Below are 25768 nucleotides of genomic sequence, written 5' to 3'. Positions count from 1 at the left end.
AAAAAAAAAAAAAAAAAGAAGTGAGTCTTGTAGGTTGAGGAGGGATAAGGGTAGGCTTTCACCACAATTTTTTTTCCTTGTTTTTTTTTGGTTTTGTTTTCTGAAGCCACACCAGAAGTAAGTGAGTATCAGAAGCTGAGCTCTGACCTTGCCTCAAAGGCAACACTGTAAAATAGTCCTCATTTTGAAGAGCATCTGAGTGAAAGAGGGTCAAAACAGTGATTTTGCAGCCTGGTCATTTTCATTCCTGCAGCCCCTTTCCTCTAAGAACAGGCTCATGGGGAGGGGCTCCAGCTCAGATTTCTGGGAATTATTTGATTTGTCCACTCTCTGTTCCCAGGTGTGTACATCAGCATTACTCAGCTTCCCAGAGCTAGGTGGCTGGCTCTTTGACCCAGAGACCAAGGCTGTCAGCAGTGGGAGTTGGTCTTTTTATTAAGTTCCATCTGAAATGCTAAGACCAATGATGGAATCATGGGCTGGGTTATTTTCTTGTCATTATTCTTGGCTTTAATTTCTTCCTGGGTCTGATCGACAGATAGTATTGGTGAGGGAATTTCTTTTTCCCTTTTTCTGACAGCTCATAAATGTCTAGAACCGACAACATGGATTACACTGGCTTGCACTCCCTCAGTCTCCAGTCTTAAAATGTTTGTCCTGCGCATGTTCAGTCACACAGTGAAGTGTTGATCCCTCCCTATTATGAGCTGCTTGGGCTCCAGTCCCAATTGGTTTAGTCTGGTGCTATTAAAAATCTTGATGTGTTTAGCATATGACACTGATTCGGTGGAAACCAATACAGTAGTAATATCCTCACAAAGCATTGTAATTTATAGTGCTCCCAGGGGATGACAGGCTTGGAATGTCTAACAGGGGAGAACTTATGAAAGCAGAGGTCACGTGGACTAGCCACCACCACAGCCAGGCCAGAGAGTAGCCGTAGCTCCTCGCCCCCAGCCCCCATGCCTCTTCTCTTCTCCACATAGGGCAAATAAAACAGCTATAGCTGTAAAAACAAACAAATAAAACCCAGGCTTCTTTGTTGTGCTTGGACATGAAACTGAAATTAAAAACAAATATAGGTTTCTTCATTTGTAGCACTGTGTGCCCTGACATCCCACATTCACTTGTCACTTCTCCTGGTGGCAGGTGGGGAATAGATCATGGCTTCCAAACTCATCTTTCTTAAAAGCAGAAATGGAGGAGAAGACTGTTCACAGGAGAACACTGTTTGGCTAAAGTTTACCTAATAGTGATATTAATATTGTGATTCCTACTGGGCACCATGCTAAGTGCTCTACGTGAATTACCTCATTTACTCATCCTCATTAAAGCCCTATGAGGTAGATACTCTTGTCTCCATTTTACACTTGGAAAAAATGGAAGCTCAGAGAGGTTAAGCACCTTGTTCAGAATTATGTAGCTAGTTTCTAAGCCAGGATTTAAGCCTAGCTCTTCCCAATTAAGAGCCCATGCTTTAGTCCTCAGTGAAGTCCTCGACAACATAGTGTTGGCAGCAGAGAAGACTGAGTCCAACTTTCTTTTCTTTTGACTATGTTTTTCTTTTCTCAGAATGGCTTGAGTGGGGACTGATGAGTAGACAGGAGGACCTCACTTGAGCCGCTGGGCCCCAGCTTTAGAACAGCAGATCTTTTTTTTTTTTTTTGAGCCGGAGTCTCGCCCTATCACCAGGCTGGAGTGCAGTGGCATGATCTTGGCTCACTGCAACCTCTGCCTCCCAGGTTCAAGCAGTTCTCCTGCCTCAGCCTCCCAAGTAGCTGGGATTACAGATGTGCACCATCATACCCAGCCAAGCTTTGTATTTTTAGTAGAGATGGGTTTCACCATTTTGGTCAGGCTGGTCTCAAACTCCTGACCTTGTGATCCACCCACCTCAGCCTCCCAGAGTGCTGGGATTACTGGCACGAGCCACCATGCCCAGCCTCAGCAGATCTTTTTCTTACTCTTGCTCCTGTCCACCATCCCAGCTGTCCTGGCAAAATACTGTTCACTTTTAATTTTTAAGTATAAATAATCCCAGGGCTTGAGCTGGCTTTTGCTTGTGCATTCTGTGGAGTAAAATAGGGACATGGTTTTTGTGGCAATAAATAGGAATAGTTTCCATTTTTCCAGCTAATTATACAAATTTGATAATTAGCCAAACTAATTGAGGTTTTCTGTTAGAAAAACTCAAAAGTAATTTACAGAATTGCCAATAGGTATGCGTCAGTCAGAGACAGAGTTCTTCCAGTCGGTCTTAATAAGCATGTTAGTGTCGTATTTTTTTCCTATCCTCTCAGCGGTATTCATTCCCACCCCCCACAATGATTGCTATATGTATTCATAGAGGAAAAACTGAAGGCCCTATGACAATGATCGGAACATCAAACCAGCCTGAGAAGAACACAGCATGTCCAAGGGGGCTGAGGCTGAAGGGCAGGCCATCCCCCAGCGATTACATTCGGATTACCGACTTAATCTGCTTTGGTATTTGACCGCCAGCCTAACCACCCCAGGCTGCATTTGGAGGATATTGAGCACTTTCATCCCCAAGCACTTCACTGGCTTTATAAATGACCCACTCGATTCCCTTCAGCCTCCTCTGGGATGGGACATGGCAGCTGTTTAATAGCCACATAGCAATGTTGCAGTGTTTTAGGGCAGAAAAGAAGAATCCTGCATCCATTTTAAGCTGCAGGGAGTATTTAGGGAAGGGGAATGTAATTATCCACATTGGAAGTGGGCCAGGCTTGGAGCTTTGGGGAAAGAGGCCTTTAGGACTTCTACTTTCCAGCTCACCTGAAAGATGGGGCCTCCTCTCAGCAGTCTGGGACATCAGCCTGCTTCCTGCTGACTTAGAAAAAAGGCCCCAGGCGCCACCTCCTTTATATATGCCCCATCAGACCCTTCACCAGTGTTGAAAGTCTCCTTTCCAAGGTCTGGCCGGGGCTCAGCTGGGAAGATATGACAGTGTCCCGGGGAGCTGCCTCACACACACCAGTTTGGGTTTAACATGTAATCAAATCAGAGTGACAGCAGGTGGAAACACTTCTGTTGCCGCAGGAGCCGTCCTTGAGTTTGGGAACAAAGACGGGGACAAGAAAGACAAGACAAAGCGTGCATTTGCACATGTGCGTTCCTGCCCGTGTGTTTGTGCATGGGAAAAATAAGAAGGACTTCATCAAAATCTTTTATTGGGTCTTATCTCTAGAGGGAATGAGAAGGGAGACTTTCTTCTGCATTGTAACAAAATTTAATTCTCAAGGTGTTGAAACAAAAAATAAAGGTGAAGCGGCCAGAGGTGTCAAGTTCCCTGAGTGGCTTTTAAGGTCAGAAGTAAGGAAACTAGCAGCTGACTTTCTTCCTTCTTTGAATATTTTTTGGGAAGCTTTCTGTGTAAAACTCAATTCCTTGGAGTAAGAGTGCACAGAAAATTCTGGGGTGGTTATTGCCCCTCCGGACCACCTGGTGCTATATTGTACGTTAGGACACCCAATTTAGCAAGGCCCATGACCTACAGGGGCACCTCACTTATCCAGCCTCTGGTAGTGAGGTAGTCCTCATAATTTACTTTTTCAGGTAATCAAAGCGTACCCTTTAAAGGCCAAATGTACAAAATAAATTGAGCTACTTCAAAGAACAGAAACCTTTCAAAATGTTGTATATACTTATTGAACACTTTCAGAATAAGGTTTTATTAATCATTCAAATTCTGGATTTGGAGTTAGAAGACCTGGAGTTTAACAACGGCATTTGTAAGATTGTCTCCTGGAGCCTCGGTAATTCTTCATCCTCTGTTTCCTGGAGAGTAGTGGCAAGGATTAAAAGAGAGCAGCCAGGGAAGAAATACTATTTCTCATTTTAAAAATACAGATATTGGTTGATTTTCAGCCTTGAAGGATGAAAAAATAAAAATTAAAAATTAAAAAAAAATACAGACATTGGAGTACATGCTGTCTTTTTTTTTTTTTTTTTGGAGACAGAGTTTAGCTCTTGTTGCCCAGGCTGGAGTGTAGTGGTGCAATCTCAGCTCACTGCAACATCCGCCTCCCGGGTTCAAGCAATTATCCTGCCTCAGCCTCCCATGTAGCTGGGACTACAGGTGTGCGCCACCACGCCAGCTAATGTTTATATTGTTTTTAGTAGAGATGGGGTTTCACCATGTTGGCCAGGATGGTCTTGATCTCTTGACCTAGTGACCCGCCTGCCTTGGCTTCCCAAAGTGCTGGGATTACAGGCGTGAGCCACCGTGCCTGGCGGAGTAGATGCTTTCTAAAGGAACTTCCACCTTTAAAATCTGTGAAGATTGTGTTGTATTATAAAGTGGTACCACTGGAGTCTAAGGGTGCTTGTTTGCCCTTACACTAAATGGTCCCAAGTGCTTATGTGCTTCTGACATTGCTGTCCAGTGTGAGCTGTCCCAGATACCATTGTCACTATGCCTGAGAAAAAAAGTAATTTCTTGCCTTATTCTACACGTAGCATTTTATACCTAGTCTCAGCAAGAATCTGTGAGAGGCCTTTCCTATAGTATAGAGTAGGGTACATGGATCTTTTCACAATAAGCTGCTGCTTGGAGGCATTTGTCACTTCTGAGTTTGCGACTGTGACAGGCCCCCAGAAGGCTGCTTCCAGTGAAGTGAGGTATTAACACTGAATAGTTTTGGATATACTCCTGGTCACAGTCCATTCGCTTAAGAGAGAAGTATTTGTGGGGGAAAAAAAGTTGCCTATAAAGCATATTTCCAAGTTTTACTCTTCCTTATTAATTTTCATTATAAACTTGGAAATGTGTTTCTAGGGAGAATTTTTGGCCCTAAGAGGTAATAAAATCACACTGCAGAATGCAGCAGACCTTATAAAAGCACATATTCAAGGGAAAATTCTAATTTTACAGCGCACTTTTGTGTTCAGCTTGTGTGCCTTACTTATAGCTGTGAGGGTGTTTGGATTTGACACAGCTGCTCAAAAGGGCTAAAGGAAAACTGCCAGCCTGCCTTAGTGCTGAGAAGTGGACTCTAGCTATCAACTCCTACCTGGAGAAAGACAAACAGAAACACCTGTAGCAGAGCATGAGGCACTTTTTGAGTTGTTTAGCTCCTTAAACAGCTACAGAGGCTGCTGGTCTTTAGCACCAGCTGGGCCGCACAGGCTGGAGTATAATACCATAGCGGGCAGCCGCGGGATTCCAAATGCAGCAGGAAGGGAAAGGAACTAGGGGATGGGAGGTCACGGCTCAGAAAAGATCCCCCTGCAGTGATGGACTGCATGGTTCCTGAAAATGAAAATCTCAGCAGGGCTTTTCAGGTACTGTCCGCTCAACTAGTTTCTTGATTTATAATTTTCATAATATATGTGCCTTAAAATCTTATGCAAGCGTCTGGGTTGTGAAACAAGGTAGAACAGAGATGGTTCTTTGCTTTCTAAAAGGATTCCACGTTACAAAAAATTCACAGTAGATCTTTTATAAACAGTGCATTTAAAATATGGCATGTGCCTACGATTTTGTTTAAATGCAGCTTTGGGGCTGTTTTGTTTTGTTTTAAGCAAGGTATACCTGAAATGAGTGAATTTCTATATTTGGACTTTCTAAATCATGATACAGACCTGTCCAACAGCTTTTACCCTCTTAATTCTTTTTCCTCTGTATGTTTTTGAGGGAAAAAAAATGTATCTCAGCTCCTTTTTGGGATCCAGATTTTCTCCATTACCAGAAACAACGCTTTTCCTAATCTTCACGTCTTCTCCTTGCTGGAAGCCACACCTGAGGGTTTCTTGACTCCACCTGTCCCCTCTAAGAGCTTTGTTCCAGTTCCTTCTGCCTGAGAACCCACGAGATGTGCTTTGCAGGTTGTCTAACGTTGAAATGCTCTCCTGAAATTTCAGAAGTTGTGAGGTCCCTCCTCAGATGAACAAAGCTGAGAGTAAAGGCCCAACACGCCCACTTTCATCTCGTGCTGCTTACCTAGTGTGGTGCTGGTGATTCAGCAGAGAAGAGCATAGACCAGCAGAGACCCTCTCTTCACTCTCATCCTGATGCTTGCTTCTCTCCCCAGTGAGAAAGTGGCGTGTGAAAAGTGCCCTGGGAGCCGTGGGCCAGTGGCAGCTTGAAGTGGGAGAGCCAGCATCCCTAGGAGCAGGGAACCTGGGGCCTGAACTCATCAAGGAAAGCAATGCCAATGTACGTCCATCTGTCCAGGTGTCTTGCAGGGGCTGAGGTGGGAGTGGGCTGTGGGCTGCTGGCTCTTGAGGGCAGGGACCAAGTCTTGTTCACCTCCTCACCTCCAGTGTGCCACCTGGACACAGCACTCTATAAATGTTTGTTTGAATGAATACAGACATTTTGGCTTGATCATCCCAGGGCAGGTGCTCAGGGCCTGGAGTGCTGTAGCAACAGCAGCGTCAGAGGGGAGCAGTGGAGAAGAGTTGAGGGTCTCCTGTTGGGCCCCGGGGTGCCTTCCCTTCCCCAGGAACAGTCTTCGAGTTGGATTTGCCTTCTGCAGCCTATCTTCATGCGCAAGGACACCAAGATGAGTTTCCAGTGGCGGATTCGAAACCTCCCCTACCCTAAGGATGTCTATAGTGTCTGTGTGGACCAGAAGGAGCGCTGCATCATTGTCAGAACGACCAACAAGAAGTGAGTAGCGTGGAGGGCACCTGTCTGCTTGTGTATGAGCAGGGTGTAGGATGGGGTTTGATCTGGGTTAGGCTGGGGTCATTATTCAGGCTGGTCCCAAAGAGAGAGAAAGCCTTCTGCTTCCAGGTACTGGGAGGGCTTCCTCTCTGCGGGACCAGCCTGAATAATGTAATCAGCTCTATCGGGTAAGGGAAACTTGAATGAGTGTCTAGTATAGTACCTGGCATAGACTGGGGCTCAATATTTGTTGAATGAATGAGATGATGAGGGAAATCACACAACCATTAACTTGTGATCTCAGGTGGTTCTGCTGAAAGGTGACCTTGGTTTCCTGGCTGGATCCAGTCTTTGGAAAGGGTGGCCTGGTGACATCACTGTCAGAGCCGGCAGGGATCCATAGCCTGGAAGGCACACCTGTCTGAGGTGGCAGTGACGGTCCTTTAAAGCAGTACTTGACAGCAGTTTAAAGCAGACTGGGCAGCAGTAAACCTAATCCCTCCCCAGACTGAATGACAGTAGGACAGATGCTTTGGCTGCTTGGAAGTCTCTTGTGTAATGCTTCAAAAGGGGTACTCAGCTTCCCTTTGTGGTCCCCTAGAGGGGAGGCAAACTGCAGGGATTGAAAGGACAGAAGGTGGCCACAGTGCATTTCCATTTTGGAAATGCATTGATCTCATTTGGGTTTCAGGAGCCCTGACTGACTACAGGAGAAGAGAAATGCCCTGTGTGAGGCCTGAAGGGAATGGCCCTGAAATGTATCAGTCTTGACCTGGGCCAGAGAGAATACAGTCTAGGGCCAGCTCCCACAAAACAGATTTGGGCATCGACGTGGGAGGTTTCGTGAGTTACCTGTCTGCAAGCTGTGAAGCCATTCAACATGCCTCATGGTGATGGCCCACCCATCTCCTGCTTTGCATGCAGTAATGGGGACCCAGCTCCTTGTGCATCTCCTCAGGTGATGTGGTGCCAGTCTTCCCTTCCATCTCCCTCAGGCCCACAAGGCCAATAGGGAAGCAGGGGAGCTCCTAGACTCCCCCACTGCAGCCAGCTCTGGGTACTGCCACCCTCTCATGACCCCCATATCCTATTACTTTGGCAGGTTTAAGAGGACAGGGGAAAGGGTGGAGATGGATGAATTAATTTCAGGATTATTGCTGTACATGCAGCCACCAGCCCCTACAGTGGGCCTTGTCTATAAATATAAAGTCATAATAATAAGGGTTCGTGTTTGTAAAGCACTTTGAAGCCCTCGGATAAGAGGCAGTTTATTCCCGTTATTGTTCTCATCATTAACAGGAGTCACTGCCTAAAATGGAATTTAGCAATTTCAGACAACAGAGAAATTGCCTGTAGGAAAACAAACTCCATGCTTCAGCAAGCATTCGCTGGCGGAAGATGCCTTGGGTCCATACTGGGAACGAAAGTGCTTCTGACAGCCTAGCACTTTGTGAAGCTGGCTGCTGCCCCTTTTTTGTCCCCCAGAGGTCACTGTCTAATACAGATATCAGACAGAAATGTGATTACAGGGAGTGAGGGAAGAGAGGCTAGCTAGCTCACCAAAAAATTCATCTGCGGCCAGATCCTCTGGGTCCCATCTTCTGCGTGCATCCAGCCATAGGTGGCGCTGTTGGCCAGGAGCTCCATGGCTAGAGGCCCTTGCCAGTTCTCAAGGCAAGCAGGGGTTGCTGGACATTTTTGAAATGATGAGTAAGGCCAGTGGGGTGGGAGTGATGCCCGAGGAGGGGCAGGGCTGAGGGTTGGATTCCCATAGAGGAGAGAGGAGTGTTTCAGGGCCCACTTTGGAACTCACACTGAGCCTCTCTGGTCCAGTGTCCCAGCCTGGCTCATCGTGCCTCCCTCAGGTCTCTCCGCTGGGAGGTAGCCTGCAGAGGCTGTTATACCCCTAGCCAGATGGTTCCTGAACCTAGTGGCTTTTTTTTTAAGACAGAATTTTCGCTCTTGGCACCCAGGATGGAGTGCAATGTGCAATGGCACGATCTAGGCTCACCACAACCTCTGCCTCCCAAGTTCAAGTGATTCTCCTGCCTTAGCCTCCCAAGTAGCTGGGATTATAGGTGCACACCACCACACATGGTTAATTTTTGCCTTTTTAAAAGCAGCAGTGTTTCACCATGTTGGCCAGGATGGTCTCGACCTTTTGGCCTTGTGATCTACCCATTTCGGCCTCCCAAAGTAGTGGGATTACAGGCATGAGCCATTTTGCCTGGCCTCCTAGTGGCATTTTTACCTTCTACCTGAAGGAATGTGTTTTATACCTTTACTCCCATTAATTTTACAGAACTCAATGGCTATTCTGTTTTTTTTTTTTTTTAATTTGGAAGGGAGAGATTTATTTCTCATCAAGGGTTACAGCCTGCATAGACATTATTGTGTTTATTTTTAAGAGATGGGGTCTTAGTCTGTTGCCCAGGCTAGAGTGCACTTGCTCAATCACAGCTCACTGCTGCTTTGAACTCCTGGGATCAAGGGATCCTCCTGCCTCATCCTCCCAAGAAGCTGGGATTTTAGGTGCATACCACCACACCTGGCTAAATTTAAAATTTTCTTTGTAGAGATGAGGGTCTCTCCATTTTGCCCAAACTGCTCTCAAAGTTCTGGGCTCAAGTGATCCGCCTGCCTCGTCCTCCTAAAGTGCTGAGATTACAGGCATGAGCCACCATACCCTGACCAGGGTGGCCATTTTGGCAGGCTGGGAAGTTTGACCTCTGGCCAGAAGCCAAAAACTCAATGGCTACTCCCTTGTACAGTATTTAGCTTTTTAAGGATACAGTACTTTTAAAATCTGTTTTCTGATCATCATGCTTTCTGGAGGTGGGCAGAATCCATACTTTTATTCTTGTGTTATAGATTATTATATAAATGTATATATGAAGTCAGCATGATGAACCAGCCTACTGAAAGGAAAGTTAGTGACCTGCTCTCTTGATGCCCACGCATCTGCAGTTTCTACCACGTCATTTCTCTCTGATTTGACTGACCTCTTCCTTTACCTGGAAGGTCCATATCTGCCCTGGTTCTAATATACTGGAATGTGGTTACTGACCAAAGCCAAAGTTCCTTTACCCATACTTGCCTTGTCTCTGAAGAGCTGGGTTGGCGACTTTACTTAAAGGAATTGATTTTAGTGTATTGTGTCCTTGGTCTCACATATTGGTGAGGGATGAATCAGGGAAGGAAGAAAGTGCTTTTCCAGGATCCCAGTATTGGATCATCTAGTTCTGATAATCACGTTTGCGCAGAAAGAAGGCTCCTAGCCTCAGCATGGAAGTTGGCCTCTGTAAGTGGAATCAGCCAGGGTGCAGGAGTGAGAAGTTGTTGGGTTAAATCTGGCCTCTCTCATATATTAGCTGTAGAATTTGGGCAGGGTTCCCTCACCTCTCATAGAGAACACTCACAGCTACTTCACAGATTTTGGGGAATCTGATGAAACTGTGTATGTACTGGCCAGCACAATGGCTGGCCTGAAGCAGGTCCTCAATAGTTCTTTGGAAATTGGAATCTGAAGAGAGCTTGGCTGATCTGACATCGGTGATACTAACACTGTGGGAGGTGTTAATAGGCTTCTCTTGAAAAAAGGATTCTGTGGTCAAATAAGTTTAAGAAACTCTGGATTAAACAGGCTTCTCTTTGGTGGGACTGAGAGCCTTTAGTATGTGTGTGTGCATTGTGACTCTCTAGCAGGGGGCGACTGTGGGTGGGGGTGCTGAGTTTGTCCAGTGCCTTGATGTTTAAGAAGATTTGCCTGCTGCTGGTTGGAGGCTTCCCTGGACCCCTCTGGCCATGTGGTGTGCAGGTGTGCACGGCGCCTCCTCTGAGGCATGTGAGGCATGACTGAGTGATCGTGCACAGCAGCCCTGCTCCTGCCTTCAGCCTCCGAATCACTCTCCTTCTGAAGGCCTGACCTCTGGTGCCCTTTTGGGTTGGAGAAGGGCCGGGAATTGGGGAGGGGATACAGTAGAGGGTGATGGGAGGCGGTAGGTCATTTCTGAAATAGCCAAAATGGAGGAGTTGTCTGTCGAACAGGGAGAAGATAGGTACAGAGTTGGCCTGTTATGGGCCCTTTGACAATGACTTCATCTAGGGCAGCTCTTTTATTCGAAGAAGGAATGTGGAAACTGAGGCCCAGAAATTAAGTGGCCTGCCCAGGATCACAGGGCAGGGCCAGGAGTTCTGCTACAAGCCTTTACTTCCCCATACGTCTTTTGTAAGTCTTTTGACTTTCAGAAAGGAAGGTCACTGATATTTTGGAGAGAGTACCCAGGGGACCGTCAGGGTGGCTGCACCCCAGGGAAGACAATCTGTTCATTGTTGAACATCCCCACCTCCCATCCCAATCATCTGTCCCATCCTTGGATAAATGCAAAGAATCTAGGCTGTGGTGGGCTATTACCTTGTAGTAAGAATGTGGAGACATGGAGGGGTCAGGAGATTTGGGGAGTTCTCACTTTAATAGTCTTCTCTGTTTACCAGATTTGTGGGTTGGGAAAGATACCTAACTTTTCTGGGCCTCAGTTTCTTTTTGTGTAAAAGCGGCTAAGAAGTAACCAACCTTAGGGAGTTGTTTTGATGATTAAATGTGTGTAGAACCTGGCACAGAATAAGCATGAATTTTTTTAAATGTCATCTTCGATTGTATGGCTGAGATAGAACACTGAAGGGAGGCGGGGAGAGCAGGGCATCTGCAGGGAGCCAGGGAACTTATCCTGCTGTAAGGGTTCAGCTTTTAGCAGAAACAAAACAAGGTCTGATGAGCAGGGATATGGCCTTGTTTTTCTTTTTTGAGATGGAGTCTGGCTCTGTTGCTCAGGCTGGAATGCAGTGGCATGATCTCGGCTCACTGCAACCTTTGCCCCCTGGGTTCAAGTGATTCTCCTGCCTCAGCCTCCTGAGTAGCTGGGACTACAAGCATCTGTCACCATGCTTGGCTAAGTTTTGTATTTTTAGTAAAGACAGGGTTTCACCATGTTGGCCAGGCTGGTTTTGAACTCCTGGCCTCAAGTGATCCATCTGCCTTGGTCTCCCGAAGTGCCAGAATTACAGGCGTGAGCCACCGCACCTGGAGGCCTTGTTTTTTCTTCATCCTTTTATTTCTTTAAAGTTTAGAGACAGGGTCTCGCTATGTTGCCCAGACTGTTCATGAACTCCTGGCCTCAAGTGATCCTTCTGCCTTAGCTTCCTAAAGTGCTGGTATTACAGGCATAAGCCACCAGGCCTGCCCTCTTCTTCATCCTTAAATTCCTAACTCACAGCTCAAGGCCTGGGACATGGTTGATGACCAATAAATGTCTGCCACCTACTTACAGCTGACTAAGGCTTAACATTATGACTCTTCCAGAAGCACAGTGGTCTCTCTCTTGTCCAGGTGCTGGTGAGAAATTCAAGTGTAGTACCCATCATGGAAAAACCCCATGTCTGGGGGAAGGGGGTGGGCTACCCCAGGAGGAGAAAAGGCAGATGATCTCTACTTCTTTGAGCCTATCAGGAGCTTCTAAGCAGTTATTTAACCTCAACTAATAAACTAAATCCATTACAATAGACTCAAAACAAAGCTGAGCCTCCACCTGCTCTGCCTCCATTCCCCTGGCCTGGTGATAGGAGCAGTTCAAGGAAGGTGAGTGCAAGCTATACACCTTAAGTTCCCTCTGATCCTGTCCTTGCTGTTGTGGCCAAGCCCTGGGATTCATTTTCCAGTCCCACTGCCCCAGCCTGGGGGAATGGTTCTGCTTTTTGTGTATATTTGCAGGGAAGATGTTAACACTTCCTAACAAGCCTTTGTGTTCATCTAATCTCTGCTGTTTAACCTTTGACTCTCCCCTATTATCAGTGTCTGCCACCTTTGCTGGCCAGACCAAAGGCCCCAGGAAGAGCCCTCAGCCTGAGCTGGCTAGGAAGAGGATGAGGCAGGCATTCCATCCTCGGTTTGCAGGCAGATGGATCGCCTTTCCCTGGGGCAGAGCTTTGGAAAATAAAGCAACTTGCAGTGCCATTAGGATCCCCCAGCCCCCACTCCTTTTGAACTGTCAGCCTTTAAGTAAACATTCTTTTCCTGCCATGGGTCCCAGTACCTTGGTGGGGAGTGGGGAACCTGGGAAGAGAGGGGCCCTGAGAGTCTCTGTTGAACCAAGGGATTTGGGCAGGGAGTACGGGGGCAGAAGTGCTGCATTGATGTCAACTCTCTGAGTCCCCAGGGCATAGGGGCTTTTGAAGTGGACTCAGGGTAGCTGTCACCACAAGGACCAGGCCCCTCTGAAGTACTAAAAGCCCGATCCTCCCCAGGCCTGTCACTTGAGTTTGTTTGTACCTGCCTGAGGTGTTTCCCTTCACAGCCCATACAACCTCTGCAGCAGAAAGTGATGCCTTGCCCAAGTGACTGGTCTGGCAGCCCCTGGCCAGAGCCTAAGTTACATTTCCACCACGGAAAATGCCAAACTGGTCTGTTGTGAGATGAGAAAGCCATTCATTGTGCTTTGGTGTAGTAAGCATTAGACCAAGGACAAGGAACCTTACTCTAATCTTGACTCCCATCCCTACTGACAACTGGCTGTGAAACCAAGCAAGGCATTTATCTCTCTGAGCCTGAGTTCCCTTTTTGTTAAAGGGGTCAAATTTCCTGCAAAGTCTAGTTACACACATTATGGACTGGGTGTTGCTATCTGGTCTTTTTTTTTTTTTTTTTTTTTTTAAATAGGCATCATTAATCTCTGAACCGGCACCTGCAGATGATAAGGACCATGTGTGATGTGTAAAAATGGAGGAGTGGTGTCTTGGGGCCAGCCGAGTAGTGCAGAGGTCCAGCTTCCATCATGAGGAGCATGGTTTGTCCTCTGAAGGAGATTTCTCCTACTGGGTGTACTTTTCTCTCTGGACTACAAGTAGAGTCAGGCTAACAAGGCCTTGAAAGGCCCCGAAAGTAGTAGTAGTATTGAGGCCTTCAGTGGACAGCCCATGTAAGTGGTAACAGTAGGGCCCCAGCTTTGGGAGACAGATCTAAATGTCCTTATTCTGTCCCTTGTTGGAACACGTCCTGTTTTCTGGTGTCTCCATGAGGCTTTGAGTGTAGAGGAGTCCCAAGCTGCTTGAGCTGTTTGTGTGTTCCAGGTTTCTTCTGCTTGTCTTTGGGAGACCCAGCTCTGAGGTGTGAGTCACTATAATCTGGTCTAATCACAGAGTTATGACTGGTTCTGCTCTTCTGCCATTGGACTGGACATAAGGCTTCCATCCTATGCTTTCTGGGGCCACTGAGCTCTAAAATACTGGTGTTCTAACTGGTTTCCCTTCTCCCTCTCTGCATGTGTGGTAGAGCTGGGTAGAAGCTAGGTAGCACAGGTCCTGATGCCTAGCTGCTGAGTCACCTTGCGGAGTGCCCCAGTGGTCTCTCGGTGTCCCCACAGGTACTACAAGAAGTTCTCCATTCCTGACCTAGATAGACACCGGCTACCTCTGGATGATGCCTCGCTGAGCTTTGCCCACGCCAACTGCACTCTGATCATCTCTGTAAGATTCACCTAGACTTCTTGGACACTGCATCAGGGAGAGTCTTCCTCTTTCCCTGCCCACTTTCCATGCCATAAGAGTGTCCAGTTCTAGCCCCAAGGCCTAGGGTGTGCTTGTGGGAGAACAGGCATCTCTAATTCAGCATGGGGGAGAGCAGGGAGGGGGCTCAGGGAGGAGCCTGACCATATAATTCACAGCTAGAAGAGGGTAAAGGATGAAGGGGGAGCGGTGGAAATTGCTGAACTTGGGTACTGGTCCAAGGTCTGCTCCTACCCAGGCACATGACCTTGAGCAAATCATTCAACTATATAGGACTCAATTTCCTAGTGCAAATAAGGGGATCGGAAGGGGCCCCAAGTGTGTACAGAGGGAGAAGGGACAGTGACTGAATTATTTTCTTCTTCCTGGCCCCATCCACAGTACCAGAAGCCAAAGGAGGTTGTGGTGGCTGAGTCTGAGCTACAGAAGGAACTAAAGAAGGTAAAGACAGCCCATGGCAACGACGGGGACTGCAAGACGCAGTAGTTAGCCCCTGAGCCTTACACCTCTAGCATGGGGGGTGCCATGAGACTTCAAGACTTGGCCCTTCTTGGCCACGGCAGCCTCCTCTCTTCTAGGAGCTATCAAGGGTCTATAAGAACTGGGCCGTGGGGCATTCCCAGCGAGTCATGGTCTTATTTCCTGAGTAAAGTCATTGTGAGCTACTTACTGCACAGGGACTGCCCTCTTGTCCACCTCTGTATGCTGCCTGGCCCCAGACCCCACTGGCCTTCCTCAGGAGGGGGGTGGTGATGACATTCCCTTTTCTATCCCAGGGATCGTCAACATAAAGCCTTCCACAAAAAGGGAGGTGAATAGGGTGGGAGCACATGGCCCTAGCAGGGCAGGGCTGGCCTTTCCCCACAACCTGTTGACACAAACTCAGAGGAAGACCAGTCTGGAGGGACCTTGTGCTACCCTAGTTTGCAGAAGTGGCTCAGAGGAAACTCCTGAAGATATGTGCCAACAAGAGAGAAGTTTTAAAAATGCAGAAACTGGCTGGGCGCAGTGGTTCACACCTGTAATCCTAGCACTTTGGGAGGCCGAGGCAGGAGAATCACCTCAACCAAGAGGTGGGGGTTGCAGTGAGCCAAGATCGTGCCACTGCACTCTCAACAGAGTGACACTTCATCATCTCAAAACAAAAAATGCAGAAACCTTGGAAATAGAACATAGGATGTTAAGGCATTGTGGGTAAAAAGCCAGAATAAGGGTCATAGTGTTGCCAAGGGTGTGTGTTGGGGTAGGGGTCACCATAGGTAACAACTAAGCTCTCAGCAGCCTGGACCCTTTCCACACCCCAAATGCTATGGTGTAGGTTGTCCATGGGAAGTCTTCCTGGAAAAAAAAAAAAAAAGAAACCTTTCGGACACAGAGCCATGAGGCTGGTCTTGCCATTTCAGCAGCACACACAACCTTGAGCTTGGGTCTGCTGTTGCCTTCTCCTCGGGCCTCCTATTACTACTCAGTCAGTGAAGAACCAGATGATCAAGCTTTATTTTTACAAAAATGAAAATTGTAACATGTCTCCACAACCAGCCTGAGGTAGGGATGGCTCAGAACTCAATCAGAACTGCTGGGTTCTCTTTGCCCTTTCTTGGTTTCAAACAAAACCAGGCCACAGTGCCCCAGGAATGAACCCCCGGCCCCGAGAGGATGGTCAAGGGTGAAGTCTGGCTGGTGCCAGGGGGCTACTGGCAGCCTCACCTTTCCTTCCATGAAGGGGCAGAAAGGAACCATTTGGGAAGGTGGGAGCTCCTCACCTCACTCTGCAGGCTGTCGTGGCTCTAATAAGGGGTGTAAGATGGGCCTCTCTGGAACACAAGGCCCGGGTTCAGCTGTACTCCTCTAAAGCAGCAGGTCCTGCCTCTCCAACAGGTTCCTGGGAGGGACTGCATCTCTGGTAAGTCCCCAAGCCCCAGGAGTCAGAGACTCTAGGGCAAGGTGCCCAAGCACTGGGGTCACAGGTCCAGGAGCATAGTGGGGCAGTGGGAGAGTTATCACTGCATCCTCCAAACAACAGAGGTCCCTGAGTAGCTGGTTTCCCTGGCCCGTAGGCAGGGGTGGCCCTGATGGTCATGGGTTTTGAAAATCCAGGACATGGAGGTTGTAAGACAGTGCAGCATAGAGATGCTTGGTGGTGAGACGCAGGCAGTACACAGGGCTGCTGAGGGGGGTTGACGTCAGCGGGAAGGCCTGGAAGGGAGAGCACAGGAAGTGGTAAAAGCTTTCTAAGTGGGACATGGGTATGCCCTAACCCAGGATCCCCAGGCCCAGGGAGGTAGGCACATGTGCCACTGTAGGCTTCTTCCAACCCCTTCTAGGCACATCCTTGGCTGTGTCACCCTCTCCCAGATGCAGCCCATAATCATGAGTCCTAGCATCCTGGAGAAGAAGTAGGCAGCACACTTACGTGCAGGCAGGCCCTTTGGCGCCGGTCCCACAGCCGTACAACACCGTAGTAGGAGGAACCTGTGGCCAGCAGGTGGTTGCCATCTGTCTGCAGGCAGTACAGGGTGCTGTCGTGGGGCTCCTCCCACTCCATGACACATTTCCTGTCCAGGAAGAGGAGATGCAGAGGGAGGTTTAGGGTGCCCTCCACCTCCATCCCAGCTTTCTCGAGCCTAGAGTGGCTGAGGAGAGCATTAAGGAATCATTCTGGGCTGGAAGAGAAAGAGAAGCCTCAATCATCAGATTTGACAAACACCGAACTTCATGGGAGAAAGCACCTTCTGTAGAGGGCTCTCGCCATGGACCAGACCACAGAGCAGATGGTGCCTGCACATGTTTTCACATGACCAGCTACTTGTCACTGGACTCATGAAGGGGAGAAGCAACACAGGCCTCAAGAAAGGCTGGGACAGAATGTTGAGGGACAGTACCCTGATGGCTCCAGAGGCTCTGAGAAATGCCTGCCTTTGTCAGGGCCCGTTGGCTACAGTCTCCCAAGCCACTGGGACCAGGGCTGCCCAAGTGTAGGAAGTCTAAGCTTGGCATGTCCTTGCAGGCCTCTTCCTTCCCAGCCCCAACATGGAGTCTCCATTCCCTCTCCCATGGGCCGACCCAGGACTGGAGGAAGGACCAGGATTGGCATAGGGCCCCCGCCACCCTGCCCAGCACACTTACCGGACACTGGTGCGGAGGTCCCAGTAGCGAACATAGGTGTCATAGCCACAGGACAGCAGTGTGAAGGGGGACTCATACATGACATCCAGCACCCCAGCCCCTGGGGGAAAGTCACTGCCCAAGTGTGTCATCAGCTGCCCACTGAGAAGGGAAGGACAGAGTGAGAGGCTGTTTCACATGGGCCATCCACATTCGTTCAGCCTTCAGAGGGCATCAGAACTTGAGGAAATGTGGTTCTCTTTCCTCTGTCAGAATGAGACTCAAGGAAGGGGGCCAAGGGAGGAGATGCCTGATTCCTACCCACCTCACCCCTGCCAAGAGGCCTCTGCAACCAGTCCCAGGCCCCACCCCTCCCCCCCCTCCGTCACACCTGCCTGCCGGCTGCCTGCCACACAGCCACTCCTCCTCAGGACGATGAATGGCCCTTGCTGAAGGAGTTGGCCCCCCTTTTACACACACACACACGCACGCACACGGTTACTTTATACTTCTTGATCCTGCAGGTCATGCAGTTGAGCTGCCTGAGTCCAATGCCTTAATTCCTGCCTGTAATCTGGGGCTCAAACCTCGTTGGGGATAAAGACCACACAAAGGGAGAAGGGGAGTCCTAGGAGATGTTAAAACAAGTAAACACCTTTGTGTCTGGGGAGAGAAATCGCTGAGAAAGCAGCTTAGCAGGCTGTCCCTGGTGTTTCTGGCCTAGCTGGCCCCCAGCCCGGGGCTAGCATGCCTCTGTGATCACAGCCCCCAGCCTGCAGGGCTCCAGCCTGCTCCCCCCACCCTCACCCCACCCGGTGGCCAAGAGCAGATTACTGAGAAGAACAATTTCTTTGTGACTGTGTAATTCCCTCCGTGACCGCGGCAGTGGGCAGACCCTTTGCCCTGATGCCAGACCCCTAGCAACCATGTAGGGGGGCCTCCTGTCCCTAGCAACTACCCCTCAACATCAAGTGCACCCGCTAATCCCTGCGGCCAGGGGATGAGTAGAAGTATTGAGTTTCCACAGAATGACTGGGGGGAATGAAGGAGAAGGGGCACCCTCCATGCCTGATGCCTCAGCTTCCTTTACCCATGAGATGCTGGGCTCTCCCCATGCCATGACAGGAGAAACAAAGCCATGGACACTTCACAGGGATGTCCAGGTAAGAGGCCCTGGCATGGAGGGGACTTCATGGCTCACCAGCCCAGCTTGGCCCAAGCAGCATTTCAGCAAAGGGCTTGAGGCAGACAAGGCGGCCAACCACATGTCTGACTGCAGATGGCAGCTCCCGTCCTTCCACCTCATTCAGACTCTGACCCACAACCTCTTTTCTCCCCGACAGAGCTGCCATCTTCCCTGAAGGCTGGAGGAGACTGGGGGTTCCTTTCTGTCCCCTCCACCTTTCCCTTTGAGCCCCAGACAGTGAGCCCTGGCCAGGAGCACTGCTGCCACCAGTGGGGGATTAAGCCCCAGTCAGCAACCCCTGCCTGCAGCCTCCTTCTCAGGGAAATTCTGGTCTTCCATAGCCCAGAGCTGGGCCTGCGGGGAGAAGATGACAAGCCTCTGTTGGGGGGCTCCTGAGAGGGATCATGCAGAAGGCCCTCTCCCCAGATCTGCATCCCACAGAGACTGCTAACCTTGGCTCCCAGAGAAGCCCTGCCTTCCCAGATGGGCCACCAGCCAAGATTCAGCCACCCTGGGTAGGCCAGAGCCCCGTAGGGGGTCTCTTTCTCAGGTATACTGGGTGCACGGTGGGTAGGGACTGTTTGGCTCCACGGTTCTCCTCCCTCTTCCAGATTTGGGGGCCCTGCCCCCTCCATTAGTGAGGCCTTAAGGAATGATTGAGGAGCTCTCCCCTTTAATCTATAGAAGTAATTTCATGTTTGTTTGAAATAGAAGATGAAAGGCATCGGGGGTTGGGAGGACTGAAGCCCAGCATGGCTCTACCCGCCCACCCTGGTCCCTGGGTTCAGAGGGAAAGAGAGCTGGGCACTCATGGAGCTGCACAGGGACAGCGCCCACCCAGAATGGGCTGCCCACCTGGGCCCTACCCCAGCATTCAAGCCGCCGCTGGAAAATGTCATGGCCATAAGTATCTGTGGTAAGAAATACAGAACAGCCCAAGGGTTCCTTACCCTCGGGGGGAGACTCAAGAGCCCAAGTGAGCACCAGGCCCTGGGGGCCAGCACAAACCCCAAGAGCCCCTTGTCTGCCCGCACAGCCTGGCCAGGGGCTGAGAGGTTTATTTCTGCTGCGCTGTTCTCTAAAATGGCCACACATGCTTTAAATGGGCCAATAAAAAGATACAATTTCTTTTGCCCCTGGGCCCAGGACCCTCAAGGCTCTGTTGTGTGGTGCCCGTGAGGTTAAGTTCAGAGCATAAACTGACACACCAGGCTCTGGGAAAAGGCCCATCTCTTCAAATAGCGGCCCAGCAGTGCCACAGGAGCCCTGCTGGGGCTTTGATTTGGGAAAACAAACAGAAATGGCACCGTGGGCCCTTCTCGGCCCCCACCCCAAGACCTATTTAACTAGAAAACTCTAGCTCAACTGCTCTGGTGGAGGGAGAGATTGGCCCGACAATAGCCCCAAACTTTGGGGGAAAGAGGGACAAAACAAGCTGTCTGTCTCCTCATCCCCTCCTCCTGGGCTCCTTTTCTTACTGCAAGTGTGTTCTTGTAAAAACGATTAGATTGCAATTTGTATAACGTGGTGACCCCCCAAATTCAGACATTTCACCCCTTTTCTCTGGAAAGAATGTTAAGAATGCTTCTCAGCCTCTCACTGTGGGGGGTGAGAGGGGGGTGCAGAGCCTTGGCTGTTGCACAGCTTGTGTGGGAACAGGGCTGCTGCTCAGAGCCCCGGGCCAAGACAGGAGCAAGGGCCAACCCATCACTATAGAGGGCCAGACAAAAAGTCCATTCCCTTCCAACTCCCATGGACAAAGCCCAGGCCTCCAGGAGCCACTGAGGGCTGGGGGCCTCTACACCCCAGCCTCCCCCGAGCCCGAGCCCAGCAATTGTCTCTCAACTCAGGGAAACATAAAGACAGATGGGGCCGCCCATGTGAGCCTGATGAATGAAACACAGGCTGAGGAGCAGCACCTGAGGGAGACCTGTTCCCTTGGCTCTGGCCATGTGCAGGCTTCTCCTGGGAACCCCATACCTGGAGAGGAAGAAGCAAGCAGAGTGTGGCCACATCCCTGAGAGGTCAACCCATCCTGCTGCCCAGGTGGCTCCACTGCAGCTGGAGGGAGACAGAGAACTTCCTGCCAGTCAGAGAGGAGGGACATTACATGAAATACTGATACCCATTCACCCTCTTTTGGGGAGAGCTAACTGCTAGTAGGGGCTGGCCCTAAAGGATGGTCCATCTGGGAGAAGCCCTGAGTGCTAAGCTAGACTGGGCACAGGGGGCAGTCTCTGGCACCCTACCCCTGCCCCCAGAGTCTGCAGAGCTAGAAAGCCTGGTGCCCTGCTGCCCTTCTCTCAGCCTTCCCCACAGCCACCTGTACTAGAGTGCTCCTGAATCACCACCTCCCAGCCCACAGCTCAGCATGCCCGCGGCTCCCACACCATTTTCTAGTCATTTTTAACACACTGGGATCCGGATACTGTTCCCTGGAGACCCTATGGATACTCATTCCTGCATCTGTTTGGGTCTGTGCTTACCTGCGCACCTGTTTGCCATGTGCTACCTTGAAATGCAACAATGGCTTTTGGAGAGAGGGGATGGAAGGGTGACAGCGTTTACCTTCTTCCATCTCCTCTGCTGCCTGGGGGACAGATGGCTTGAAGGTATAAGCTGGGCCCAACATAGCTGCAAAGAGAATGGGGGTTTTTCCCTCCCCTCTATCTCCTCTTTCCTTCAATCAGCAACCATTAATTGAGCATCTTCTGGACACAAAGCATTGTGCTTAATGGAAACTACAGGGAGACGGAAGCTGTGACTATCAAGGAGACTCTGTCGCTGCCTTTAAAGAGTATTCAATCCAAGGAGAGAAGTCTGCAACATGTATCCAACTAACGAGGTGTGAGTTGGTAGGTACCACAGAGAACAACAAAAAGTTCTATAAGGGGGCAGATAGGTGAGCATTTCTGGCTGGGGGTGTCGACTGATTCCTCACTGAGGGACAGGACTGTCATAGGCAGTGACAGGAGACGGCCCAGATGGCAGGAACAACAACAACAAAGGTGCAGTGCTAGGGTAACCAGGCTGTTTTGGCGGCAGCTGGTGATCTGGTTTGGTTGGAGGCTGGGGAGTGTGCTGGCAGTCTGGCCTCCAGGCCACAGTGGGCCTTAGGGTACATATCCCTCACCTAGCACAAACTAGTGGCAGAGAGCCATGAGGCTTTTGAATAGACAGTGATTGTCGTAGTCCAGGCCCCTGACTTAGATAAGGAAACCAAGAGTCACAGAGGAAAAGTGACTTAATGTCATAGAGCAAGGAAGGGCAGAGCCTGAATCCATGATAAAGGCAGAGCTCCTGAAATCCAGTCTGGTAGCAGCTTTCAGGATGACAGAAGTAACCCAAAGGGCCTGTTCTCTTTGTGTCTGCTGGAGCCAGATGAGATGGCTGTGAAGGTTACCTGGTGGCAAAGTAGCCACTACAGCAAAAGCTCATATAACCTGAGTCCATACTGTGCACCAGGCAACATGCTGAGTGTTTTACTCCTATCAGTTCAACAGACTTTGGAGGTAAGTTTCTTAACACCACTTTACAGATGAGAAAATGAAGGCTCAGGGATCGCACACCCAGTAAATGTTAGATCAGGTCTATATGCTCCGGGGTGCTGGTGCTCCCCAGCTTCACAGACAATGCAGCCACTCTCTTGCTGGCCCCTTAACAACCTCTATCCAACTGTACAACTGGACCTGCCCTAAGAGTTACCCAGGGCCACCTCCAGCCCTTTCCAGCTCTTTGCAGTCCTTTCCACCTCACAGATGCCCAGAGGTTTGCCCTCTGGTGGGGTAGTGAGAGAATCAAGGGAACAGATAGGTTCTAAAGGTTAACAATGGAGGAACAGAGGTGAGAAGCGTATGGAAGCTTTGCTTGCCTCGGCCCCATCAGGTGAGAAAGAAGGGCCCTCTCAAGCACACAGCCTCTCACATGCATGTGTCTGTGTGTGCACCCCCAGCACCCGCCCGCGCACATGTGTTCAGACACAATGGCTCAAAGGCCAGGCAGCCGGGCAGCCCACTTTGTACTGCTAACAAGGGGGCCGTAATTACAGGAAGGGGCAGCCAGGCAGATAAAAGGATACAAAATTTCAACATCTGTTGCCATAAAGGGATAAGGAGAAGTGAAACGCAAAGTATCAGTTTGGTGTCAGCAGGCAGAGAGCCAATTTCAAAGGGTTCAGGGGGACAGAGGGGACAAGAAAGAAAAAGTTAAGAGGGGAGAAAGAAAGAAAGAAATTACAGGGTTCCTTAAAGAGGTAAAGAAAAAAGAGAATGAAAAAAAGCTGTCAGTAATACTTTCAAAGGAGAAGGCAGGTACTTTAAAGAGGGGCAGTTCCCGTAATCACCCTGACTGTGGGCCAGGCCCCTGCACAGGGTGGGGGCGGAGGGCCGAGGCAGAGAGAAAGCCACACCTGGGCAGGATGGGCACTAACAGTGCCCCCAGAGTGGCCCAGCCCGTGTGCAGGCTACAGCTTCCTTCTCCAGGCAGAATGGGCTCCAGCCAGGTGTCCCTTACCATTCCGAATGTCATTAGATGACCTGATACTCATTCATATCCTGTGTTCAGTGCAGGAAACCAAGGTCAGTTCCCAGCTCAGAGGGAGAGTTATACCAGGCCACAGCCATGGCTGACCAGGTGGCCCTTATCAGTGCTCCAACACTGTTCAGGGGAAAGGGCCACCAAGTCCAGCCACAGGGGTCAAGATCAGGGAGAGCTTCGTGGTGGAGGTGCTATTTATGTTGAAGAGCAAGCAAGGTTTCATTAGGCATAGAGTGGGTATTCTGGGCATGGCATTGGCTTGAGCACAGGCTCAGAGGGGGAAAATCTAGGGCATCTGTTAGGATGGGTGAGAAGCCTATTCTGCCCCTGCCTTTGTTGAGAAAAGGGGAACTCAGGAACTTTGAGATGGAAGTGGAGGTGTAACAGGGGACCAGGGATGACCCTGGCCCAAAGGGGAAGGGGAATCAATGGGATGTGTGCAGGGCTTGCCTATGACCACACACACAGGGCAGCACAGAGCCTGGCCAAGGACTCAATACCCTAGGAGCATCCAGGTCACCAACCACCTCCCCACCCCCTTTCCCACCCCACAATCCCAGCGGGGCTTAGGGCTGTGGCTAGACCTACTATGACACCTTCAGGTCTGGGATTAAAGGGCTCTCCATCCTGAAGTCCACCTCCCCACAGCTACCAGGGGCCCAGCTGTGTCCTGTGCTCAGGGCACCAGCGCTAGATCCAGCTCAAATGCCCGTTGGCAGAAAAAGAAACCACAGGAAGCAGCAGCCCATGGGGGAAGGTATGTGTGATGGCAGGCCAGTCAGACCCACCTGGGCCTTCCAGCCACCAGGAGCTATGCCCCACACAGCCAAGACATGGTACCTTCCCTGGGGCCTAGCCAAGGAAGGGTCGTGCTCAAATGCAGACAGAGAATGCAAGATGAGCTTTGATTCCTCCAGACTCCAGGCTTGGGCAGGATGGCTTTGATATAGTTCCTCAGGGCCTGATGGGATCTCAGGGCCTAGCTAGGGATACTTCAGTGGTTGGTCAGTCAAGATGAAGGTACAGGAATTCGTGGCACTTGGGAGTTAGGGAATTGGCTTGAAGACTACCTACTGTCAGAAGCAGGAAGATTCTGGTACCTTGAGGTTGGGTGAAGGACTCTTTCACGTTAGATGGGAATCCCCTGTCCTTGGGCCTAACCCTATGGTGCCCAGCTCCAGGAAACAGAAAGGCAGAAAAAGAGGAAGGGAGAGGAGGACAGCCAAGCTCTTTGCCAGAGGCAATGGCTGTGTGCCTGTGGCTTCCCTCTGACCTGTGTGCTCCTGCCAGCAATTCCCCCTCCAACCCTGTTCCAGCCCAGCCTGCAAGGAGAGTCTCTAAGGGTCTTGACAGAATGAGGGGCTGAGGGAACCATGGTGACCTTGAAAGGGATCCAGGCCTCATGAGAAGCAGAAATGGCTACCTGAGGGTGCGTAGCTGAGACACACACATAGACGTGGGAGATGCCTCCCCTGATGGAAACAGTGGTGCCCAGTGGGTGGCTACAGCTTTGAGTGTCCTAGCCCCCACCATCATCCAGGGTATAGCAATGTTTAGAGCAAATTGCCCCTCGAGTACTCCCCCACTTCACCCAAGCCCCAGCACATACATAAAAGAGAAAATCCAGGCGCTCCTCAAGTTTCAGCAATGACAAGTTAAAAGCAAAGAATCCATCCAGCATCGCTCACCGCCCAGTCCCAAGTCCTGCCGGCGATGCTGCTCCACCTCTCAGATTGGCCTGTCAGTCAGGCTTTGGTGTTATTGAAAGATCAAACTTTGTCCTGCCTGTTCATTACCTTAATCCTATTTTCTACATGGCTTTATTATCTACTTGGGCTTCTCTGGGTAAGACAGCTCTAGAGTCACCCTGTCCATCCATTTCCTCCCACCAAAAGCAAATGCCTCCACCAGGGCATCTTTCCTCAACTGCTGTACCACTTGGTCCTCCAAGCTTCTCTTGGGGACAGGACAGACATTTAAACAAAAATCTCCCAGTAGGTGAACCTGGGGGCTGGAGAGAAGGCATGCCAAGTGATGCCAAGGGCAGCCCTGCCACAAGAAGCAGAGCCCATAGGCTGGCCAGAGGGGGCAGGGCTGTTTCTTCTCAGGCTCCAGGAAAAACTGAGGCCATAGCTGTTTTTGTTGTTGTTGTTGTTGTTACTTTTTTTGGTAAGAAACAAGTTCTTCCTGTATTGCCCAGGCTACTCTCAAAACTCCTGAGCTCAAGTGATCCCCCTGCCCCAGCCTCTCAAAGTGCTGGGATTACAGGCATGAGCCACCCTGCCAGGCTTATCGCTGTCTCGTACCCATTCTCATTAGGGTCCATTCTGGTTTCAATAAAGACTCAGTGTTTGGGGTTAGTGAGATCTAGGGGTTTCATAGGAGAATGACAGTCAAAGAAATAGTGCCTTAGAACTCCATCCTGACCATAAATCTATACCAAGGAGTACCATTCACCAAGGCAACAATAGGCAGAAGAGGCCATTCAAATATTACTCAACCTTTGAGATGATGCTGAGTCATGGTGGTGTACCCAGCTCGCCACCCAGCTTGTGTGCCATCCTGGGCCCAGGCAGGTGATGATGCCAAACACAAGGCCCAGCTATATGACCAAGTACAAACTTTCATCAGAATGCCCATCTCTGTGACCAAAGCCCACTGTCAAGAGGCTTCTCTGTGCCAGGAGGTCAGCAGGTTCATCTCCTCCACTAGTCACTAAGACACACTTTTTTTTTTTTTTTTTTTTTTTT

At 49.9% G+C, this 25768-nt stretch overlaps 2 protein-coding genes and 1 long non-coding RNA gene across 8 annotated transcripts in view; 1 reads left to right on the top strand and 2 right to left on the bottom strand.

The window, feature by feature from the left end:
- The window catches only part of DPCD (deleted in primary ciliary dyskinesia homolog (mouse)), a 22913-nt gene extending 8048 nt beyond the window's left edge, over positions 1–14865 (top strand). For 2 of the 3 annotated variants that reach the window (XM_017531195.2, XM_017531194.2), the window contains 4 exons: positions 6057–6181; positions 6504–6637; positions 14050–14152; positions 14573–14865. In XM_017531195.2, coding sequence (XP_017386684.1) covers positions 6057–6181; positions 6504–6637; positions 14050–14152; positions 14573–14677 — 467 coding nt within the window. In that variant the 3' untranslated portion in view covers positions 14678–14865. Of the gene's footprint in view, positions 1–6056; positions 6182–6503; positions 6642–10375; positions 10475–14049; positions 14153–14572 lie in introns of those variants that run through there. The other variant, XM_037739513.1, reaches the window with a different exon arrangement.
- Positions 14866–15664: 799 nt separating this feature from the next.
- The window catches only part of FBXW4 (F-box and WD repeat domain containing 4), an 84320-nt gene continuing 74216 nt past the window's right edge, over positions 15665–25768 (bottom strand). For 2 of the 4 annotated variants that reach the window (XM_037739510.1, XM_017531190.2), the window contains exons 7-9: positions 17318–17458; positions 16605–16746; positions 15665–16387 (exon numbers count right to left, since the gene is read on the bottom strand). In XM_037739510.1, coding sequence (XP_037595438.1) covers positions 16268–16387; positions 16605–16746; positions 17318–17458 — 403 coding nt within the window. In that variant the 3' untranslated portion in view covers positions 15665–16267. The other 2 variants (XM_037739507.1, XM_037739508.1) reach the window with 2 other exon arrangements.
- The window catches only part of LOC108306335, a 962-nt gene continuing 354 nt past the window's right edge, over positions 25161–25768 (bottom strand). The window contains exon 2 of the long non-coding RNA XR_001826092.2: positions 25161–25743. This is a non-coding gene — a long non-coding RNA (uncharacterized LOC108306335). The remainder of the gene's footprint in view (positions 25744–25768) is intronic.

Source organism: Cebus imitator, unplaced genomic scaffold (genome assembly GCF_001604975.1).
Source record: "Cebus imitator isolate Cc_AM_T3 unplaced genomic scaffold, Cebus_imitator-1.0 Scaffold71, whole genome shotgun sequence".
Lineage (NCBI taxonomy): Eukaryota > Metazoa > Chordata > Mammalia > Primates > Cebidae > Cebus > Cebus imitator.
This window is presented reverse-complemented; position numbering and strand designations above follow the sequence as displayed.